This window comes from Mustela lutreola, chromosome Y (assembly GCF_030435805.1).
Source record: "Mustela lutreola isolate mMusLut2 chromosome Y, mMusLut2.pri, whole genome shotgun sequence".
In the NCBI taxonomy this organism is placed as follows: domain Eukaryota; kingdom Metazoa; phylum Chordata; class Mammalia; order Carnivora; family Mustelidae; genus Mustela; species Mustela lutreola.
Window position 1 is genome coordinate 1,444,721 of NC_081309.1, and position 24,025 is coordinate 1,468,745.

General features: G+C 42.8%; 1 protein-coding gene across 1 annotated transcript; it reads right to left on the bottom strand.

Moving 5' to 3' along the window:
* Positions 1–3,049: 3,049 nt before the first annotated feature.
* On the bottom strand, positions 3,050–21,536 carry LOC131822487 (ubiquitin-like modifier-activating enzyme 1). Its single transcript, XM_059158800.1, has 27 exons — positions 21,313–21,536; positions 20,382–20,506; positions 19,467–19,583; positions 19,280–19,338; positions 19,010–19,178; positions 18,779–18,913; positions 17,702–17,808; positions 17,346–17,436; positions 17,102–17,234; positions 15,535–15,632; positions 15,306–15,452; positions 14,999–15,175; positions 14,764–14,868; positions 14,596–14,676; positions 14,057–14,212; positions 11,958–12,123; positions 11,649–11,845; positions 9,689–9,753; positions 9,297–9,492; positions 6,986–7,060; positions 6,682–6,871; positions 4,875–4,963; positions 4,578–4,670; positions 4,262–4,453; positions 3,683–3,784; positions 3,488–3,588; positions 3,050–3,342 (listed from the first exon to the last, which is right to left on the bottom strand). Exons 3-27 carry the CDS (start codon positions 19,581–19,583, stop codon positions 3,207–3,209), a joined length of 3,177 nt encoding a protein of 1,058 aa, XP_059014783.1. The 5' UTR covers positions 20,382–20,506; positions 21,313–21,536; the 3' UTR covers positions 3,050–3,206.
* Positions 21,537–24,025: the final 2,489 nt, after the last annotated feature.

The following is a 24,025-nucleotide window of genomic DNA, read 5'->3' on the forward strand; positions in this document are numbered from 1 at the left end:
CATAATAAAATTTTATAGTTAAAGGTAAAAGGTTAAAATCTAAAACAAAAGAAAATCCCTGTATATTAAACCTAACTTCCTACAACATCAATATCAACCTATGAAACCAGAAGCATCTGCATATCCCGAGCCTGATATAATCTACAATTTGTCTGCAACAGACACAACCCCCCAGTTTTCCACTGGCCTTCTAATTCCCTAGTTTCAGGGATCATCCAGAAATTTGTGAATTTATTCCTTTAAACTGAGGACACATGTTTCTTGGAATCTAAAGAGATAGAATTGTAACCTGAAATGAGTGTAGTAGGGAGGTCATTGTATCCTTACCCCATCACACTCTTATCCTCACCCCAGATCCAACTTGGGTTTGCCTATAGAAGCCTAATTAGTAATTTACTAGAAGTAAATTAGTGAGGATAACCTTATTACTCTCAAGTCTATGTTAGGAACAAAAGAGCCTGGTTTCAAACCAAGTTTTGGGCACCCCATCTCCCAATACCTGTTCATGTACAACTTTTTCACCTTGTAAGGAATGTGTAAAAAGTTAAAAAGAATGAGTAGAGCAGGCAGTAGCAGAAGTGAAGATAGAAGGATAAATGGAATATGATTATGAGTTTGGGGGGATTTCATCAAGGATTTAGGTAATTACACTATTAAGAACGGAGACCATGGCAAAGTTTTGAGCAGAGAAAGGACTCACCTTGACTCAGGTGTCAAAATCCATGAGCACCATCTTTTAAATCTCAACCTCATCAAACCTCTCCTGTAACCCTGAGCACTTACTGAGATGTTGGATTTATGTGTCAAATTAAGTGGTCCTCAGGATGCCTACAGATTTGGTTAAACATGATTTTCAGAGGTGTTTGAGAACGTGTTTCTGGATGAGTTTACCATTTGGATTTGTAGACTAAGAGGCAGAGTGTCTTTTTTTTTTTTTTTTTTTAACATGGGTAAGCCTCAGCCAACTTGTTGATAACCTGAATTGAACAAAAACGCTGGGCTTAAAGAATTGCCTCAGCCTGTGTTAGTTGGACACAGATCTTGCCTTGCTTTGGACTCAGACTCCATCTGGTACAGCTTTCTTGATTCTCATGCCTTTGGACTTACACTAAACTGTTGGCCATCTTGAGTCTTAGTATGCAGATCTGGACAACAGAGCTTGGATTTCTCAGCCTTCACAAGTTTATGTGAATGAAGCATGTTGATATGTCTCTCCTAAGGTGAGTAATGAAGAGTTGCACGGGGTCCGTCTTTTAACTAGAATAGGATTCATCATATCTATCTAGTCTGAATTTGAGAGGCCAATTACTCTTTTGGGTGTGTTACTCCAATCTGTTCGTTGGGTGGCCCAGGAAGTTGCTAGTTTTAGGAGAGCCCAGAGCAGCAGAAAGTACGCCAACAGTTCCAGACAGCCATGCAAAGTGCTCTGCCATGTGAGACATACCATCTAGCAGATTCAATGGTGCTTAGTGGCAGCTAGGGATACTCTGGAGACTTTGATAGGGTCGTACACATGACCTGCAGCAGAGGCCCTTGGAGTTCTTTTCAAACCCCTGCCATCCTTACTTCACGTTTGAGAACCAGCCTTTGGTCTATTACTGGGCATTAGCAGAGACTACCATATAGGCAGTGGAGTAACGATGCAATTTCACATGCCCATTATGAACTGGGTTATCTGACCCATTAGACCATAAAGTTGGGCATGGACAGCAACACTACGTCATCGAATGGAAGTGGTACACCTGAGATCCGGCCCAAAGAAGTTGTAAAAGCACAAGGAAATTAGATGACTTTATGGCTCAAATGTCTGTAATCCCCACTCCTGCTACACTATCTTTTATTCTCAACCTGAACTGCTGGCCTCTGGGGGTTCCTATGATCAGTTGACTGAGAAAAACTCAGGCCTGGTTTCAGATAGTTCTGCACTATAGGTAGACACCACCTAAAAGCAGACAGCTGCAACAGCACAGCTGCTCTCTGGACCGGGGATGAAAGAAAATCCTCCAGCGGGCAAAATGTTGAACAGTCCTGGCTGAGGTTTGGGTGGTATCCTTCACCAACCAAATGGTACCAATGGAGAAGACACAGATGTGGACATGCCACCAGAAGACTCTGTCTTCTGCTATGTGGAGAAAGTTATGTTCCTTGCATTACTTGTAGGGACAGCTGGGAAACTCCTGCTGTCAGATTTAACATATGAAACCCCCCTCAGTCTCAGAAGCAAGCTCTCTCCTCAATGGTAGGAGGCCTGAAGGCTTTTGAGGAAAAGAGCAAGGAGTCCTAGGGTAAAGGGAGCTGGGGTGGAGCAAGAAGGAACCTTTGTTCTGTGGATGTGCTCTGCCAAATTAATTTCATTAGTAAGTGTATAATATATCTTAAGGCACTGGCATCACAGCCCAGGAGCGCTCTGTGAGTTACTCAGGAGTTCCTCATGGAACTCGTGGTACTCATTTTGTGGACAGTATCAATGCATCAAGTCAGGTGGGATGGGACCACATTCTCATAGGAAAAAAGAAGTTTAGAGTAGCTAACATACCTTCAAAAATAACAGTATTTATAGGTACAACATGTACCATATGCAACCTTAAAGACAGTAAATGCCTTAATCCTTCACTCCCTTTTTTTTTTTTTTTCCACAAAAGAATTAAAGAATGTGAGAACATAATATAAGGTTTAGTATTCAGACCACAGTCTGGGTCCAGGATGCCTACTATATCTCAAAATAGTATGGCAGGTAATTGGAGGTAGCAAATATAGGATTAGAAAGTGAGTGAAATTTAACATAGGATAAAGGCAGACCTTTCTCTGTAGCCTAAAACAGGTCTTTTTTTCTTGAGGACGTAAGACAGGAGGAAAAGGAATCAAACCTCTTATTTATTAGAGGAGCTACAATTAATCTTCTGTCTCATAACCTTGGATTTGGGATGCATTCCCTGTTTCTGGGATGGGACTGAACTCTTTGAATTATGACCTGAACAAAAGTATCGGTAGCCCATCATTTCCCAGGGGAAACAAGCCATGAACCATTGCCAAACCAGGACATGCCAACCTGCGTTAAGTCTTTATTAACAATTCCAATTCTAAAGAGTAGAAGGCAACCACAAAAAAAAGTTCTCAAAAGGATGTAAAGTTTATGTGCCTAGCCAGGCACATGTTTTGGCACAACTCGACGAGATCTGAAAGTAAACTGTTTGGGGTCTGGGGAGTCAGCGGATGGTGTAGCGTACATAGGGAACCTCGACATCCTCGCCAGTATCATCGTTGCAGCACAGCTCAAGCACCAGTGCCCGCACATGGTGGCCCAGCTTTCGTTTCGACACATGACTCACAATTTCTGTCATCCTGGGAAGAGAGAGGAGAGGGTCAGGGACATAACAGGGAAGAGAGGCATATGGCATTAAAGAAGGTAGGGAAAGCCATGAACATAAGCAGTAAGGTTTTCCACCCCTCACAGGGCTTTCCTTAGTCTGCCCTGTGGCCAACTCACGGCTGATCCAACCGTTCCTTGAGTTTGGTAGCTGGCATGAAAAAGGAGTACAACATGGATACACCTTGGGACAGCATGGTAATCTCTAATTTGTGCTCTGTCTGGAGAGGGTGGGAAGGACAGACATACAATGGTGTCATAGAAAAGGAGAATACAATCACCACCCCTAGGGGAAGTGAGTGTAGAAAGCCTCACCTTAAAGTAGTCAAGGAACTGTTTGAGAGTCATCTCTTTACCATTAGGCTGTATCCCCTGTACCTCAAAGCGATCCCACAATGTCCACTCTTGGTTATAGTACTGTAGGACAAAACACAGGGGAGTGGAAATATGGGTAACCCAGATGATCCTAGCCTAACCACTCAACTTCATTAAGACAGATCAATCATAACTTCCCTTTGTCCTAACCCTCCTGGGGCCCCATATCATTGTGTGCAAGCGATATTTTTATATTGACCTATGTGTCTACACAATAAGGCAAACCTGCTATCTTCTTCACACACCTTCCACTTCCATTACCTTCCTATTTAATATCGTCTAACTATCCTGAGCTTCTCATTACTTCTCAAAGATGCCAGTCACATTTGTACTTGGCACAATGCAAAAACTATATAATGAATGGACAAATGGTATACAGAGTATGACACCCAAACATACGAGCACCATCTACTATGAGTCAGTTGTCCAGAGATACACACACACGAACATGTACCCACTACACACTGCCTCATGCACTAATGGGCAAAACCAAAGGTTTTCATATAAGCAGGCCCCTACCTGGTGCCGAGGTGGGGCAAGGGGTTCAGAGAAGCTGAAGAAGGGCAGGGCCAAGTTCATAAAGCTGTTCTTGTAAGATTTAAGCTGCCGGTATCCCTGCACCACTTTATATAGCTCCAGACACACGAGGCCAACTATAGCTGCTGTAGTTGTGGCAATTGCAGGGATGATCTTCCCTGCAATCAGCTTGCTCTGCCAGAGAGAAGATGACCAGCAGAGGCCATCATTAGAGAGGTTCAGGGTCTGCAGAGGAGGACAAATGTGGGAGACTCACCCTTGGGAAAGGGTGAAAGCTTAAGCTCTATACTATCATTACCTTGTGCCGATCTGCCGGGGGAATATTATAATTTTCTGCTCGGAGGTTGGATGCAGCCACAATGAAATCCATATGAAAGTTGGTATTATCATCCTGTTGTGAATGAGAAGAGAGGACCAGTATGGAAGAGCGAGTTAGAGGAAAACAAGGTTTCTTGGCTACTCAAGATTCAACTATATTTGCACCTCAATTACATTGCAGACCAGCCAAGGAATCTGGCAGTCCTAATCCCAAAGAATCCTATGATGTATCAGCCCATACTCCTACTGTGTTGAGGGTCCCAACCCTCCCCAGCACCTTTTCAAAGTTGATAGGGTACATCTTGAACCCACGGAGCTTCTCTGGGCTGGGAAGCATGGCTCTGACCTCCTGTAGGCGGTTATCATCTGTACAAAGAGAGGGGCATGTTAGTCCTTTAAATTCCAGGCCAGGGTATAAGGAGAAAGGAGGACACTAGAATGGGGCAGAGATTTCAGACAGATCAAGGACCTGAATAGGAGACACACTGTGGGAAAGAGCTGCGGGAGCTGGGAAACATGGAGCATAAAATACTGCACACAAGAAAGAAAGATGTAGACAGGAGTAGGACCATAAAGAGAGATATAAATGGAGATGCTGAACAAAGATAATAGCAATAATAATGGATGTAGACAGTAACACTATTTAGAACAGGTAAGAGGCAGAAGCAGTCCAAGGGTCCATTCATCAATGGAAGGTTAATAAAGTCACGTGTCCACGCAAAGGGATATTTCTCAGCTATCAAAGAATGAAATCCACATACTTGAGATATGTATCTATAAGAATCCAACTTCCTAGACTCAGAAGATAGAGCAGTGGTTGCCAGAGCCTGGGCAGGAGACTGGGGAGTTATTTTAGTGTGGACAGATTTCTTACATGAAAGGTGAGAAAGTCCTAGAGATTTTTCACAACAGTGTTGATATATTGAATCCTGCTAAACAGAATACTGAAAAATAGGTAACACTGGGGACTCAAGGGTAGCTCCATTGGTTAGGTGTCTGCTTTTGGCTCAGGGATCTGGGATCAAGCCCCACAGGAACCTCCTTCTCCCTCCCCCTTGTCTGCTACTCCCCCTGCTGAACATGTGCATGCTCTCTCTCTGCCAAATAAATAAATTACTTTTTTTCTTATTTAAAGCATTTAACACTGTAAGTCTTCGGTATTTCTATTTTAACTTTAAACAAATGTAGGCTATGATACAAAGATAGGAGATTCTAAAGAGTGCCACAGACAGAAAGAGAGATGTGGATGAGAGAGAAAGGAAGAAAAGAGGGGAAGAAAATACGAGAAGCAACCATAGGGAAAAACAGGAAGAGGAGAGAAATGTGGACAGGATAAAATAAAAAAAGTAAGATGAATAAGAATAGCAGAGATAACAATTACACATGGAGGATGAGCTAGGAAGAAATACACACAGCATTGACAACTCTAGAGATACACAAAGAAACACAGAGAGGATCAAGAGAGATGAAGTATTTGGAAAAGAGCAGGATGGGGACAGATATACAGAGGAAAAAATGGAAAGATACATACAGGAAATAAACAAAATAGAGGGGGGACTTAGAGAGAATCGGACAGATAGAGGGAGATGGAAGCTGGGAGTTGGAAGGTAGTTACAGATGGTTAGATGAGGAGGAAGACCTTGAGAGGAAATGAAGACAGACATGGAGGTCAATACATACATTGAACATACATAACGGTGGAAGTTGAGGATATGGATGGGGATATCAAGAAGGAACTGACCCAGGGAAGACATCAAGGCAAACTAATTGCCATAGTCTGTAAAACAGAGGAAGAAGAAAATGGAGGAAAGAACAAAATGCAAACACACACACAGAAAGAAGATGTACAATTGATTCTGAGAGCCAGAATGGGAACAAGAAAAATGAGAAGAGAAAGGAGGAATACATGAAAGAATTTACTTTAACCACCCATCTTAACACTGGAGGAAACAAAGACCACAGGAAAGCATGGGTAAAACTCAGGCCTGGGAACTCAGGGCAGAGAAACCAGGACAACTAGTTAGAAGCATGGACATAAGATAAATGGAATGGTGCTCTGAGCCAATTGGATTAAGCACCCTCACCAGCAGAGGCACTGGTATTTTGAAGTTCCCTGTCAGAGACGTGGATCTTGACCCCAGACTTGGGGGTGAATTCAGGGATGTCCACAGACTGTAGAAGTATGGCCACAGCAGCTCGGTCCTGAGACCCCATCAGCCCATACGTCTGGGCAAAAAGATTGGCAGCAGCCATCACATAATCCAGATGCAGGGGCTAAAAGGCAAGATATGGACTAGTGAGCAGATCAGTCCTCACGCTGGAACCTCAAGCCTTCTTCTCAGCCACCACTTTCCACCTGATCCCAGGATACCCTAAGGGGTGACTTACATTGTTGACACTGAAGATAAGTGGGTGTGGACAACGTTTGGGCCCAGACCAGAATAGGGCTCCAGAGCCTGTAAGCTAAGAAGACAGAAAGCGTTTGAGGGATCAGGGCCTGAGAGGAGCCAATCCTGACTCCTCATCTCAGACCCAGACGTCCCAACTCACTATCCCTGGTCATTCACTATATATATATTTGTGTGTGTGTGTATATTTATATACATATATATGTATATAAAAGATACTGATAAATATTAATATATTTATCAGAATGTTAAGAATTCTCAGGCATTATATCAACTTCAATAACTTAATAAATACAAATTAATCCCCCAAACCTCCCAAGAATTAGGTCATCATTATTCACAGATGAGGATATTAAGATGCCAAGACAATATACATCATGGGCTCTAAGGTCAAATGAAGTTGGAAAGTGAACCGTTGTACTCTCTCTCTCTTTTTTAATGATTTATTTATTTTGAGGGGCAGGGCAGGAGGCAGAGGGAGATGGAGAAACAGTCTTAGGCTAAGTGAAATAAGTCAAACAGAAAGACAATTATCACATGGTTTCACTTATAATTGGAACATAGGGAATAGCATGGATGACATCAGGAGGAGAAGGAAGGGGGGAAATCAGAGGAGGAGATGAACCATAAGACACTGTGGACTTTGCAAATCAAACTGAGGTTTGTGTCGGGTGATGGGTATTACGGAAGGAATGCACTGCAGGGAGCACTGGGTGTTATATGCAAACAATCAGGCAACAGTACATCAAAAACTAATGATGTACTGTTTCCACCTGATCCCAGGATCATCATTATTTTGATGTACTGTACGGTGACTAACATAATATAATAAAAAAAGTTAAAATAAATAAATAAAATCTTAAAAAAATTGTAAAACTTAACACCCAAACAACAAATAACCTAATTAAAAAATGGGCAGAACACATGAATAGATATTTTTCCAAAAAAAAACATACAGACGGCCAACAGACACATGAAAAGATGTTCAACACCAGTCATCATCAGGGAAATGCAAATCAAAACTACAATGAGATATCATCCCACCTCCATCAAAACGGCTAAAATCAACTACATCAGAAACAACTTTTGGTAAAGCTGTGGAGAAAAAGGAACAATCAGGCATTGTTGATGGAAATGCAAAGTGGTGCCGCCCCTGGGGAAAAGTTTATGGAGTTTCCTCAGAAAGTTAAAAAGGGAACTACCCCATAAACTAGCAATTGCACTACTAGGTATTTACCCAAAGAATACAAAAATACTAATTCCAACTACATACATACAAACATACATACATACATACATGCAAACATACTAATGCTAATACTGATACATATTAGTATTATTACAGATACATATTAGTATAACACGAATACTAATACAAATTAGTATTATTATATATACATATTAGTATAACACTAATACTAATACATACAAATACTAATACTAATACTAAATCACAGCATTATCTACAATAGCCAAATTATTGAAACACCCAAGAGTTATTTAATGATAACTTCATAGATAGAAGATATGGTATATGTTTACAAGAGAATATTACTTGGCCATAAAAAGGAATGAAATCGTGCCCTTGGTAATGGCATGCATAGAGCTAGGGACTGTTAAGTTAATTGAATAAGTCAGAGAAAGACAAATACCCTATGATTTCAACATATGTGGAATTTAGTAGATGAGCAAAGTGGGTAAAAAGAGAGAGACAATAAAAAAAAAAGACTCTTAACTCTAGAGAACAAACTAATGGTTACCAGGGGCAATGGGGGGGTGGGTAAACAGGACATGGGGATAAAGGAGTGTATTTGTGATGAGTGCGTATCATGTGGAAGAGTAGAATACTCACTTTATTGTGCTCTTGAAACTAATACCACACTGCATGGCATATCTAACTATAATTAAATAAAAACTTAAAGATTTATTCATTTGAGAGGCGGAAGGGCAGAGGGAGAACCTTTTTTTTAAGATTTTATTTCGGTGTGAGAGAACACACAGTAGGGGGAGTGACAGTGTGGGTGTAGGTTGAGAAGGACTCCCCACAGAGCAGGGAGCCTCATGCAGAACTCCATCCCAGGTCCCTGAGATCATGACCTGAGCTACAGGAAAACACTTAAACAACTGAGCCACCTGGGTATCCCAAAGCACTTGTTTAGTTTTTCTTGAGGTCTTATAAAATGTTCTTGGTGTGCCTGCCATAGCTGAATTAGCTACAACAAGAGCTCTCAGAACACTACCTGCTTCTAGAAAATACATTCTGCCAAATGAACTCAGCAAGTATAGAATACCTGGTCAGGTGGAAAGTTGTGCAAAAGCTGGCAAATGTTGTTGGAGTACTGAGTGTGCCAGTGGTGGTAAGCCCAGGTCACACAGTCAGCCCAGGTCTGTGGCCGCTGTAGCACCAAGCTACGCTGCAAGGCCTCCAGCATTTCCAGTGGTTGGGTGCCTGCCAGGCGCAGTGTCCGTTCCACAAACTTGGAGTCTCTGACAGGAATCACAGCAAAAATGGGCAAAATTATACAGAGGCCATAAGAGAGGGCTTAACTACATGGAGAGCTGGTCCCGACTCTCCAGTGGCAGAAGGCCCATGGTAACATGTGGCTGGTGCTGAGCCATAGAGTGGTTACGGTATGCTTGACTAGGCAGAGAAGTGAGAGAACATTTGGATAGAATTACTCACGTGAGATACTGGTTGACATTTTCTGCTGGGTGCTTAAAGAGACCTTCAAACTCATCCCGAGCCCACTGCAGACAAAGCAAAGAGATTACAAGGGCCTGAAACGTAAAGTGGCCTTTTGTTGGCACTAGACTGGGTAGCTCAGTCAATTGAGCATCTGCCTTCAGCTCAGGTCATGATACCAGAGTTCTGTGATCAAGTCCCATACCAGGTTCTCTGCTCAGCGGGGAGGTTGTTTCTCCCTCTGCCTGCTCTCCCTCCCTCTGCCTGCTCTCTCTCTCTGACAAAAAAAAAAAAAAAAGTAAAATATATATATAAATAGATACATATATATTTAAAAAAGACAGACCATCAGTAAATGAAGCTATTAGGAAAAACATGGCGACCACAGAGAACAAAAGAAGAAACCCCTTAAATGGGGCTCCTCAAGCTTCTAACACATACCATCCCAATTTGAAAACCAATGACCTTGATCTGGGCAGTGGTTACACAAATATATATACATATCTTATTCTTACGCTAGGTATGCCCTAATCCAGATGTAGTATGTTTCAAGAAGAAAGAACGGAGCTCTCACCAAACACAAAACATGAATGATCCATACAGGTCAAGGGGACTGGACAGAGAATAAGATACAAGTTTTGCTCTCTGCAAATTATAAGGTCAGTAAATACAGTCCCTGGTGAAGTGATCTGGAATCTGGAGGTCCAGGTTCAAAGGCCGGCTCAGCCACAGTGCTGTGGCATACAAGGTAATGCCTTTATCTATGTATGTATCCTTATTCTGAAAATGTATTCTGTAAATGAAATATCTATAACTCATGGGTTGATATGTTGAAATGACTATAGACATACATATGTAAAGCTTACTTAGTGTCAAGCACTCTTTAAATGGTAAATACATTACAAAGCCTTGAGAGAAGTACTTCTCTCCTCCTATGTTACACATAAGGAATCGGAGATGTGAGGAGGTTCAGTTCAAGAGTCACATACTGAATTTATTTTAAGAGCAGTTTTATAGTCCTTCTGCATATGTGGCATGGCAATAGAGTAATTATCTAATAAAGGTTACAAGTATGGACACACCCACACGTATAGGTCTATAAACATACACAGTGTGTACATCTACATATGCATATACACATGGTGAGATGGAGACACATTTACACTTCGGTGTATTTATCAGTTTAAATACATCCAGTTGGTAACTGCTGGGTTGGAAGCAAGTAGTTCAAACTGTGTTCTGTTTCTGCTTAGCTTCCTCGTACTCCCGTACTCTAAAATATGGTCTTTTAAGGACGGCATTAAGAAGCATGACACCGAATTAATACATAATACAGTGGTCATCCTTGAGTTCAAAGAACACTGGAATTTGAGTTAGGAGCTGGGTATTGGTTAAGTAGGTATGTTTACTTTGTCCACTTAGATGATATGTACACCAATGTGTACACTGTGATAATTCTCTGCCTATGCTGAGATGCCAATTCTTAAACAATTGAATTAAACAATTCTTAATCAATTCTTTAGTGCAACAGTTAGGTAAATCCAAATATGGGCTAAATATTACAAGTAATTAAATAACTAGCAGAGATAATGCTAAGAAATTAATTTTTTAGCTGGAATATAATCTTCTCTATATATTATAATCTTTTATAAGGAATATAATCTTCAATATATATATAATAAACACAAGCTCACAACTTCATTTCTCATACAAGTTAATAAAATACATTATATATTATATGAATATCCATCTCTGTGTTTACAAACTAAACATTTTTAAGTTAAAAGAAATGAATCATTTAGTAAAGCTTAGACTTTAGTAAAGCTTAGACATCTAAAGAGACTTGAAGAAAAGGTACATGTTAACTGAAACTTCCATCACCTGAATGATAAGTCTGGTGGCTGAGAGGCTGCCTAGGTGCCTGTCTCTCCTACCTCTCCCTCCCTCCAAAAGTGATCACCTGCAGTGTGTGTTCGATGGCATTAGGGAAGTTCTTCAGTGTGCAGATAGGGATGGACTTCTCAGGAGGGTCCTGGCTGGAGTTGTAGGACTCTGTCAGGAAGGGGATAACCACCTGCACATTGCCCTTGGTGCCCAGTGTGCCTGACTCCAGCAGTGGTTTACGGTAGTACACACAGCGGCGGTCCACGTACATGCCTTGAGAAGACGACAGGGGGTGATAACATTAGGATACGACAGGAGAACAGATACACCCCCAAACAGACACATATTACTCTGCCCTCGTCCTCACCCCCACCCCCAAACTCACGAGCATCCATATTGTCCAGGGCAGTTGCAATACCATCAAGGTTCTGAAAGAAGCTATCATCATAGATATGCTCTGTGTCAGGGCCAACACGATTCTGATGGCTCATTACCCGGATGTAAGGATTTATCTGGCGCACAGCTGCAACAGCTGTGTCAGATTTCATTTTCTGGGTAGAGATGGAGATGCAGCAGTCATTCATACATTCACCCAATAAACCGTTACAGAGTTGTTCTGACAACTGGTTTATCTAATGGTAGGCAAGATCTACACTCTGAGTTCAGGAGGCTCCCTGATTTAGCAGTAGTTTATGACAAATGTCACACGACTAGGAATTTCCTAAATTCCTAGGAAAACCCTAGGAATTTAAACTACATAAACCAAGTAGGAGACAATGCACCAGGTATCTGCAACATTTATTGCTTTTTGACTGAGAGCATCCAGAGTTGGGATGCCATTACCCAAATAAAGCCAAGGTCCTTGTACAATTATAAACAGTATCCTCTGAAAGCCAAGTCAGGTCACATTCTTCTTTTGCTCAAAAACCTCCACTAGCTCTCACTTTCTCTTAGGGTATGAGCTGGCCCATGTTACTTCTATAACCTCATCTCCTACCATGGTCCCTTCTGAATGACCACTCTGTTCCTTACACAATGAGTGATATTCCAACATCAGAATTTTGCTCAGGCTGTTGCCTTTACCCAATACACTCCTTCCTGAATTACCTTCTCATTCTCCTCTATCATCCAAGGAAGGAAATGCCACCCTTCCGCTGAGGACTTCCTTTATCACAGTGTAAACCGCTCTCTATGGCCCTTCCATCTCATCCTGGTTTTTCATGTTTCATTGTACCTTCTTAACACCAGCCGTGTAGTTGGCTATTGTAAATTACTGTTCATTGCAATCATCCTCAAATATGAGGATCTTAAGAAGAACAGCTGCTATGTTGGATTACAGCGACCAGGTTTTCAAGTATTAGGAATTTAAACTACCTCAAAAACTAATGACGTACTGTATAGTGACTAACAATTAAAAAAAAATTAAACTGGTAAATTTTTGTTATTATTAGTTGATTTGAAAATGTAATGATTCCATTACGTAGTATAAATATAAACATGAAAAATGTTTTCCAATACAAAAATGTCAGTCACAAATCCCAAATTATACGTACATATTTGCAAATGTTTTAAGTTATTGAATCTCTTAAGAGGCAGCTGGATTCTCTTCTCTACCACATTTAATCTGTTAAACCTTTCACACAATATTTTAATAGCATTTTAAAGAAATACTCAGTTTCACACAATATTTTAATAGTATTTTCAGATAATCATGGATTCTAAAAAAAAAAAAAAATTAAAACCTGAGAAATAACGTTTTAAAGTGTAGTTGCAAGGTAAGATCTTCAATCTATACCAGTATCTACTGGTTTTGCATTTTGAATGGATCCTTAGGTATTTATGTCTTTTGTACCATTTCGTACTTGTTCGTTTGAAAAAAAAAAAAAAAAAAAGTGTTTCTGAGTTAGAGATGCCTTCCTAAAGTAGCATGGAAATTTCTACTGACAAAGTAAGAGTAAAAAGGCAAATGATGTCTTGCTAGTCTTAAAACAATTATGACCTTGGGCACTTGATAAAAAGTGTTGTGGACCTCCAGACTTTTCTCACTAGACAAGGGCAGAAAGATCTTCTTTGCTATGTAATGTATTTCAAATAATCTACGGCAGTGCAGAGTAGCAGGATGACAAAATGAAACAAATCCCTGAGTTAGGCAAAAATAACAGAAGACTGTTCATATTGATCCTTCCATATACCTAGCTTCCATAGTCCTACATTAGCAGCTACCAAAGATATATAGAGAAAAAAAAGAAAAAGTGGGGGTAGGTATAAAATGATGAATGACATGAAAAGACATGGTAAGTATTCAAATATCTTTGGAAAGAATGAGTGGTAGAAAAAGAGAGAGAAGAGAAAAGCAGAAAGATAGAGGCAAAAAGACCTAAGCTATTAAGCTTAAGGACAAGAAAGGAGAAAAGAGAGAGAAGCAACAAGAAAGGAGAAAAGAGAGAGAAGCAGCTCATCCAGTTACCAGGTATACAGACTCACCGTGACATCCCAGGGCCGGAACAGAAACTGTCGGTTGAGATTGGACTTCTCAATGGTGTCCATGTCTGTAACAGTGATTGCCCCATTCTCCCCACAGCCTAGGCCAATCATGGCAAAGTTCTTGAGGAGTTCACAGCCAATGGCCCCTGCACCCACCTGAGAGGTTACCAAGAAGAGAGACACAAAGTGTGAAAGAGAAGAAAAGAAACCTGTTAGTCCTCACTACCCCTGAAGATACATAGAGGGTAAGGGGGTCCTGTATTACATATTCAAATCCTAGAGCCATAAACACCCACTGTCATCTAAGAAAGGAGGCCCCAGATGGGGGAATAAAGGCACATTATGAGGCTTTTCCGAGTATGAAGAAAAAGGAGAAAGGGCAGAGATGAGGGCAAAAAACCCCACAAAATACAAAAAAAAAAAAAAAAAACAAAAAAAACCAATTAACTTTAACTGCCTTAGTGAGGCAGGAGCCTCTAGAAAAGATTGGCCAGAGGCAAGTCAAGATGATGGAGCTGGTGCCCCAAGGCATCACTCACCAAGAAGTAATTTTGCTTGCCCAGCTTCTCTTGCAGGTCTGAGCCAAATACAGCCACCTGCCCATCATAACGGCTCTGGCACTGTGTCATGTGAAGGGAAGAGGATCAGAGATGAGCTGCCATGCAGAGACCCAAAATAACACCTACCCATGGGGTCCCTTCACATACCGGGCGACATCTGTCCTCTGTGAGGGCCTGTCTGTCCTCAGGGAGACACTCAAGTGCATCAAAGTACAGCCACTGCATAATAGGTGTAAACTTCCCAGAGCAAGCCTGGGAAGGATGGTAAGAAATGGGAGGTCATCAGTGCTTAATAGGAATCTGACCCAGATGGACAGCCAGTACTGGAATCAGGAGGGCACCTGGCCTGTCCTCAGCTCTGCCCTTCTTTAACCACACTGACCTTCATAACTTCCTGGGCAGCCAAGCCCCCAATAAAGGCGTTTATGGGTGCCAGATCCCCAGCAGCCACATATGAGAGTTTTCTAATGAGGTCCTCATCCAGGGGGTCCTGCTGCACCACTGGCAGGGCTCGGGCATTCACAGCCTGGGCTAAGGCCACCAGTGCTGTTGCATCCTCCTGGAAAGGCAAAGAGATCCAAGAAAGGACCAGTCAGGCCAATAGTGGGAATGAGACAGGGAGACAGTAGATGGGAGAGCAGGGGAGGCTTTGGGCCAAAAATGCAGGCGGGCTTGCCCACTCATCCTACCTCATTGTGGGGCCGAGGAGACCGACCATGCTGAGCACAGAAGCGGTGCAGGGCCTGGAAGCCAATGTGCAGCTGACCAGGGCGAGAAAACTTGGAAAAATCCGTTATCACAAAGTCTGGCTCCGCCAGTGAGACTAGCAAAGATTTCTGTGGAGAGAGGGATATCAGCACCAGAGACATGAAAATCCTAGAGCTGTAGAACCCTATACCCACCTCCACACATACTTACAAAGCTGATCTTCTTAGGTACTTTAACCTGACTGACAATGCCTCCCCGGGTGTACTCAGAGAAGCTAGAAGTGTCACAGATACTAAAGGTATAGGGACCTAAGGGAGGAAAAGAACAGAGTGTCTGTTACTTCAATGACCATTCCTCTTAGCCCCACCACAGAGAATCAATAGCACCATCAAAACAAGAATGAAAATTCCATCTTGACCCAGTCTACACCAAAACTAACTATTCAAAATACAACACGGAGGGCAAACAAACAAACACAAAATAAGTCAAGTAGCTTAATATGCACCTAACTGGAGTTCTGGGAAGTCCCAGAGGATGGGGAGGGTAGGGAAGGGGAGGGAAGAAGAAAGTGTAATATTTTGAAAAACTATGCCCAGTAATTTTCCAAACCTGATACCACTGTAAGCCCACAAATAATGTTAAATAAACCCAAACAAAAGAAACTGGAGAAAAATGCACTAAGGTGCATTGTCATGATCGCATACGTTGTTTATCGTTAGTGGTAGAGAAAATAAGAACATTACATACATAAGGAACAAGGAAAAGAATGAAAGCATACTTCTGGTGGAAAAACATGGAAGCAAAAAATACAGCAACATCTTTCAAAAGAAAAGAAAAAAAAAAAAACATCAAATCAGAATTTGAAATTCCACAAAAATGTCTTTCAAAAACACAGGCAAAGTAAAGAAAATTTAAATCACCGGCTAACTAGAAGAATTACCACATCAAATCTCATGAGTACAACAAATGGTAAAGGGCATCCCTCAGGTAGAAAGAAAACTATACTAGATGTAAAAACTGGATTTTAAATTAAAATAATTTTTTTAGACTATTAGGCTCAGACCTGAAGAGAAGAGAAAATATAAAATGGATGAAAAGAAAAAACTTTTAATTCCTTCAAGTCTCTCTCTCTTTTTCTAAGGTTTTATTTATTTGACAGAGAGATCACAAGTAGGCAGAGAGGCAAGCAGAGAGAGAGAGGGGAAAGCAGAGAGTCCAATAGGGTCTCAATCCCAGGACTCTGACATCATGACCTGAGCTCAGTGCTAAGCCCACTGAGGCACCCAGGCGCCCCACAAGGGTCTTTAAAGCAACAGGTTTTAAATCCAAGCAAAGGTAGTGAGAAGTTTATGACAGACCTAACATACACATGGGGAATCAGGAACTGGGAATATACTGTTGTAAGGCTGTTTTTTGTTTTTTGTTTTTTTTCACATGAGGTGATAAAGTGTTACTTAGAGACTATACACTAAATATACATGAAGTTCTGTATTATAAATTCTAATGCAAACAGAAAGAGATACAGTGAACAACTCAGCAGGAAATATAATCAACATTAGTGGCATAAACTTCTGCCTCTATAGTTCAGCGCACATCTATTTGGTAAGGTCCCATGGACACATCTCTCCTAAGTGTTAGCTCAGGTTTTGAAGGGCATGTCTTCTTGGCCTTTGATCTAATTCATGCTACAGTTATTTGTCAAATTTTGGCCTCTCGATCAGCCCACGGCACTCCCTTTGGTCCAGGCAGTCACTTCTTGTGCCCAGCTTTGACATACCCAGGACTGTGATCTCTATGGGGTAGGTATCATTGAGTTCATTCATGCCCTGGACTTCTGTGAAGGAGACAAAGTCACCGCTCTCAAATCCATGCCGGGCATCATCCAGGCAGGTGACAACACCTGGGCTATCCTAGTGGAAAGAAAAGTAAGCCTCAGGGGTAGGCTCAGGTTACCATGAGGAGACAGAGAGAATTACTGCTGCCCACCTGCCTGCCAGAACCCTTGGGGATGATCTCCTTACCTTTGTAACCATAGATACCATAGCACTGAGAGGCTGTTCCCCATTGGAATCTGTAAGGATCATTTCCTCTCCAAAGTCACAGAACAGCTGCCTGTAGGAGACAACAAGGCTAGAGCCTAAAACCCATGCATCCAGTAACTCTATGTGTCCTTCAAGATGCAGTGAGTAACTGCTAAGCAAACTCAGTCCCTTACTGCTGGCAATCAGATGGCACTCATGCCAAGTAAGGAAAGCTAAATTTACAGAATCAAAACCTAGGCTTGGCTTGGCTGGGAGTAGTATGAGTTCAGTGGGAGCAAAAGGATCTTGCCTGGGCCTGGCAGGTGCTTGGGAGAAAGTGAGAGGCAGGCACTCACCCAAACAGGCCACGTGTGTCTGCCACGACCAGCTTGATTCCATGGCTATGGCAGAACTCACCCACCTGCAGCTGGTCCTCCAAGGGAGTGTTGGTGAGGACCACCACCTATACAGAGAAGGAGGATCATACAGAAGGCTTGGCAGTGGGGTGCAGGAGAGTTACGATAATAAAGGAGATACGCAGACTGGGGTGGGAGAAGCGTCATGCAGTCCAGCACTGGTGGGCTGTCAGAATTTTAAACTTTGTCTTCTATTTATAAAGTATCTATCTGTGTCATGCTCCGTGAGAGCAAGCTCACTGATGGGAAACAGGAATCCCCAGACTCAGATAAGAAAAGTAAAGAGGTCCTGAAAAGACCAACAAACTCTTTTATTTGGCAAACACAAAACCCTGCTTTCACACCGCCTAACAGTAGCAGGGGAGACAGAAATGAATCATACTCTGGTCCCAAAGTCTGAGTTTATACCCCCATATTCCACCCTCACTTTCTTCAATTAAAAATTAAATAAAACACTTGCTCAGATCTGGTCTGTGGGGATTTGTGTCTGTTGTTCCCTAGTCCTATACCAGGAATTCCACTACCCCTCTCCTCTGGGAAACCCTACACAAGTATATCAGTACCCACAGTCCCCTCTTTCCGGTCTAGCTGTTTAACAAACACACATTTGGAACACCCTTTGTGACAACTGCTCTTCTAAGTATTTAACCATCGCAAAAACTTTGAAGTCATTGTTGCTATCATTCCCATTCTACAGACACAAAAATAAAGACAGATAAACTAATTTTCTTGTTCACTGCCAGGCAACTGCAAGAGCGAGATACCCACCCACCAAGGTATATTGCCTTCAGAGTTCAATGTTCACAAACACTGTATCACAGTATTTGGCCATTCCTTCCATTCTGAAAAGCTGTGAGCTCCCCCAGGACAGTGTCCAGGATCTAATTCCTGCCTACATCCCTGAGGCTCCCCCCATGAAACCTAAACACTGGGATAGCCTATTTAGTAAATCCTCAATAGACCAATCAGAAACAGAATCCGACAAAAGTAGGCAAGAAGCACGATGCAGCAAGGTACCTGGAAACCACTAAGGAATTCCTCAGTGAGGGCCCCAGTATAGGTGGTGACTGGCACATAGCTGTTGAGCTCAGCAAGGCGGGGCTGTGAGACCTCAGCCCGGTTTTTACCAATGTCCTCTTCCCTCAGGTAGAACTACAACAGGGTATAGGAAGGGAAGTAAATGCAAAACTCAAGGGGGAGGGTGGTATCTTGGCAAAGGTAGTAAAGGAGCCAGGAAGAGTTAGGTACCTGGGACGAGAGGTCAGCCCATTGGGCAGTGCCCTGGTCATGCAGGATGACAGCTTTGACCCCGCCAAGGATAAGATTTTTGGCAATTTCCACCCCTAGGCCCCGGAGGCCTGATACCAGTACACTGGATGTCTGGAGATGCTTCATTGCCTCATGGCCAAGCACATACCTGCGAGGTCGGGGGAGAGTCTGGGTCAGGACTTGACCCACTCAACACCATCTTTTCTGTGTCCTTTCCCACTCCACATCCCCATACTTAGCCAGACTTACAGCTGTCGGGAGTAAAGAGCCTCATCTATGTCTGTTTCACTCTCTTTTTTTGGCATTCCCTAGGAATGAAGAGGGGAAAAAAGTGTTCCATGGCTTAGCTAGAAAGGAGCTTAAATAGTTAACAAACTGCACTCTCTTGCCAACCACCTGCACCCCACCTATGAGTCTTTAAGGAGCAGATACTCACGTTGGTTGGTCCCGAGGGCACTTTAAACATTACTGAACAGGCAGAAGAGCAGTCAGAACTCGGTGTGGGATCAGACCCAGGCACACAGCATTTCTTGGCTAGTGGCGAGCTGGACATCTGAAAGAAAGGGCAAGAGGTGAGCCCTCTGTGGTGGGTAGCCTTTCTTCTTGGTGGCATGTTTGGAGGAGGGAAGGCCTTAACTACTAGCAGCCCTTTGTAAATAAGAGAAAGATAAAGAAGACCTGCTACGTGTTGGGGCTGCTGTGAGGAAGTAAAAGATCAGGCAAACTCAGATGCAGGTGCAGGGTGGTTGGTAAGAGAGTGCCAGTTTTAACTTTTAAGTTCCATTCCTGCTAACCCCCAGCATGCCTCCCTCACTCCCCATTCCAAGGGAATGCGAAAAAAAAAAAAAAAAGGAAGGAAGGAAGGAAGGAAGGAAGGACGAAAGAAAGAAAGAAAGAAAGAAGAAAGAAAGAAAGAGAGAGAAAAGAAAAGAAAAGAAAAGAAAAGAAAAGAAAAGAAAAGAAAAGATGGTACAGGCCGAAAGGACTGAGAAGAGGCTAGCTAGAATCTGAAGTTGTCTGGTCAGTCAGTAACTCTGAGCATACAGAGTCAGTAGATGCTGAGAGCGCAATCTACTCTGGTGGAAATCATGGGGAAGGGGATATCTGATAATGGTAAGGGATCCCACGAAGCAGAAAGCAGAAGGTGAGGGCTCCTGAGGGAACATGTGAAAGGCTCTCAGGGCAGACTAAAATGTGTGACATGCATTCAAGGGACCCCCAGTGAAGCCGAAAATCTGACAGGGCAGCTGCTGACTTTGAATTCACAGACAGGCAGGCCTAGGATGAGGCTGGGAAGACTTGTTCCGGGAAGAGGCGGTTAGGACCAAAATCTATATGGGCAGATGCTTACGGGAGTGAAGGCAGCACTGGGAGAATCCTCTGATGGAGGACAGCTTTGCACAAACAGTTCCTGTGTGATGTTTGCCAGTGACGAGGCTCAGAGGGAAGATAGTTCAGGGTTATCTGGAAAGAATACTGGGGCCATAAAAAAAAGGAGGTTCTTCAAAAGTAGATACTAAGGGCTTGTCACTTAATGGCAATGTGGGGCCCAATGAAGTTTCTGATGGATGATGCTAAGGTTTGAGGAGTTGGGGAGGGGGGGCATTAAGTACAAATGCTGGGTCTAGAAGGGGATGCAGAAAGGAAGACGTCTTTAGGATTGGGTAGTAAAATCGAATGTTAAAACAAAGCCACACATATCTGAATAGAAACGCTGGATCCGGAGGATCTCTGACAGAAGAAGCTGTAATCAGAGATGTGAGGAGGGAGTCTCTGACAGAGAGCCAGGCCTCGATGCTCTGCAGAGTCTCTTTTTCTTTTTTTTTTAGCTTTGCAAGGGGACTGGAAAGACGAGGTCAGAAAGCGATGGGCTGTCTGAAAACAAAATGCTACAAAAAACCTTTTCTGGGGGAAATGAAAGTCAGATAGAAATTCGGAGGGCGCGGTCTGGTCCCTTTGGAGGCTGAGAGAACTGCTGGTGGACTAATGGATAACTTTGGTTTAACCCTGAATGGCATATGTTCACTAGGTACGTTCGAACTGCTGCTGACTTTAGCCGCTATGTCAGCAAAGGAATGAGATTTGTGTCTGACCTGAAACCTAACTTAAAAGCTGGTACCGGGCCTCGGGAAACACTAGGTCACATTTTAAAAAACAAATGTGGGCCCCGCCCCAGGATCAACCCATCCGCTGGCACTACAGAGACCCAGCTCAGGCCCTGGCAAAGTCCCCAGAAAATCAAGCCCTCGGCGCGGGAGGCGCCTTCAAAGGCCCTTAGTTACCAGCACCGCCTCCACCGGTCGCCCCGGAGCCCACTCCTCCTGCAGCGGAAGCCAGGCCCAGCCGCCGCTCTCCTTTTCCAACTCCTCCCCCACGGACTGGCTAGCGGAGAGTCGCACTGTCACAGCCTTCCCCGTCTCCTGGCAGTCCCTTCCACGAACGACGCCTCCTTTACCTCAACCGCCGAAACAAGATGGCAGCCGCTGAGCCCGAGGCTCAAAGGAGTCGTTTGGTTCTACTCCCGTCGCGCCTGATAGTGAATCACGTATGACGTCAGCAGCCTTTGTGCGACTCAGTATGCCTGCTGCAGGCTGCAGGCCGGAGGCGCGCGACTCCGTCTGGTGGCTGCCTCCGGTAAAATGGGTATAATTTAGGATACACATAATTCCGGCGCTGAAGAGCTCCGGGAAAAGAGCAAAGTTCACGTAAAGCTGCCGTGTTTTGCTCACGAATTAAGCATGACACTGCCTAACACAGAATTCAGATCAAGTCAGTGCCGAAAATTCGACCGAGCAGGCAGGCGAAAAACTGAAGCCGTGATAGAGGTTCCCACAATGACTCAGGTTTTGAAGAGCTGTGAAATTCAAGACTAAAATTTCCAATCTGCTGTCAGAAAATTTCCACTCCACCCCTTGAACTGCACACTTGACTACAGACCAGTGCCTCACTTTCCCCTTCTGAACAACTGTGATAACAACATCTGTCACGTTAGCTCAATGTGAGTCATAACATTTGAATATAATAAAATGAAAAGTACAGTGTTACCTAAAAACTTTACATCATTGTCTTATATACCGTATACATCAAATGGTACTTTTGTATTTTTTAATGTAAAACTCTTTTTTTTTTTTTCATGCTCACAAAGAATTATTTATGGTGAGGATGTACCCAGTCATTGAAGGAGCAGGAGGCTGGCTGAGGACAAAGCAAATTCTGGCGCCTTGCACCCCCCCTTCACCCGCTCCCCTCCATATGTGTAGCATTCCTCAGGCACCCCTGACTGCCATAAAACGATAAATAGTTAACTTGCAGAGATCACAGTCCTGCAAGGTAGGAGTCTCCCTTGGTTTGCAAATGTCCTTGAGCTTTACAACAAAGAAGTTACCTTATCAATAGGCCCAATGTCACCCTCCCCTCCATGAAAAACGGAAGGAGGTGGAGGTAGAAGGAAAAGTAAATAAAGTTAAATTTCTTCTAAACCTAAATCTCATTAACAAGGATGCTTGATAGCAGGAATGTAACATTCCACCAGGAGACTCCCAATTGTCTTTACTTGATAGTAACCAGGCCTTCAATATCCTGATAGTGCTTTTTTTCCGCATGCGTGGGCTAACCGGCCAGTTCTGCTTCTGTAAGATTGCTTTGTCTGCTTTCCCATTCCGGTCCCCTGACCCAATCCACTGACGCCAAGTATGCCTGTTCAAACTGTCAATCAATCCGCTCAGCCCCACCTGAAACTTGTTTGTATCTGTCTATAAAAATCGTGCACCGACCCAGCTCTGGACCTCTCGGCATTATGGGCAACGAGCAGCGCAGAGGTCCAGGTTCGAACCTGCAATAAACGACCCTTGCTGATTGGCTTTGACTCTCTGGTGGTCTTTTAAGGTGGGGGTAATACTCTATTGGCATTTCATCATCTGAGCAACCTTCGCTCCTAGGCATTGTATCATTGTAAGGCCTTGAAACACACCTTCTGAGGATACTGGAAAGCAAAGTGATCAATGTTATCAGTGTCCATTAAACAAGAAACACAGATACTAACTAGACCATCAAAGGCACCACGAAGTAACAAAACTCAAGGCACAGGATAAGTACACAATACATTTCTGATGAATAATAAGAAATGTCATATTGACTGATTGCTACTAGATGACAAACCCTGTATCGAAAATATATTTCCATTAAGGACCTCAGGGAAACATTTGATAAAATTAACCCTAAAAAAACTTCTGGCCCCAGGCTTTTCCCTGTGGAAATTGTGATTAACAAGGCAATCTCTTTATCTGTCATAGGTCTATTCAAATTTTCTATTTAAAAAAAAAAAAAAAAACGTTTCCAGTGGCTTGTGTTTTTCTAGTAATTTGGATATTTAATCTACGTTAAGAAATTTGTGGACATTTGGATTTGTTTTTCCTGACAATAAGTGATTTGGAGCATCTTTTCATGTGTCTGTTGTATATTTATGTATCTTCTTTGGGGAAAAAAAAATCTCTATTCAGATAGTCTGCTAATTTGTGGGGGGCGATTTTATTGTTCTTGACTTGATTAGTGATGATATATTCAGCGATTTTTATATATTTTGGATATGAAGCTCATATCAGATTTTTTTTAAAAAGTAGTTTGTGGTCATATAAGTGTAGATAGTGTAAGGGCCTATTTAGCCAGAGTGATTCCATCCAGTTAAACAGTGATTTTGTTGTTTATGCAGTACACTTAGATTGACCCTGCTCCTGCCAGAGGAACTTACTTAAAAGCAAGTCTGGGAAACCAGTCCCAGGTAGCAAAGCCCAGATACAAGGGCGGGTCAGGCCAGGTGGAGACATCCAATCAGTGGGGCGTGCATAATATCTCCCTGGCTACCAAGGACAGTGGGCCCCACCTATTGGGCACCAATTCTGACCAAGCTGATATGCTAGTTCAAATATGTACTAGAGTAAATTGAAATTCAATTGGCCACTCGTGTGTGACCTAGCATGACTGCACAGTTTTCTCTGT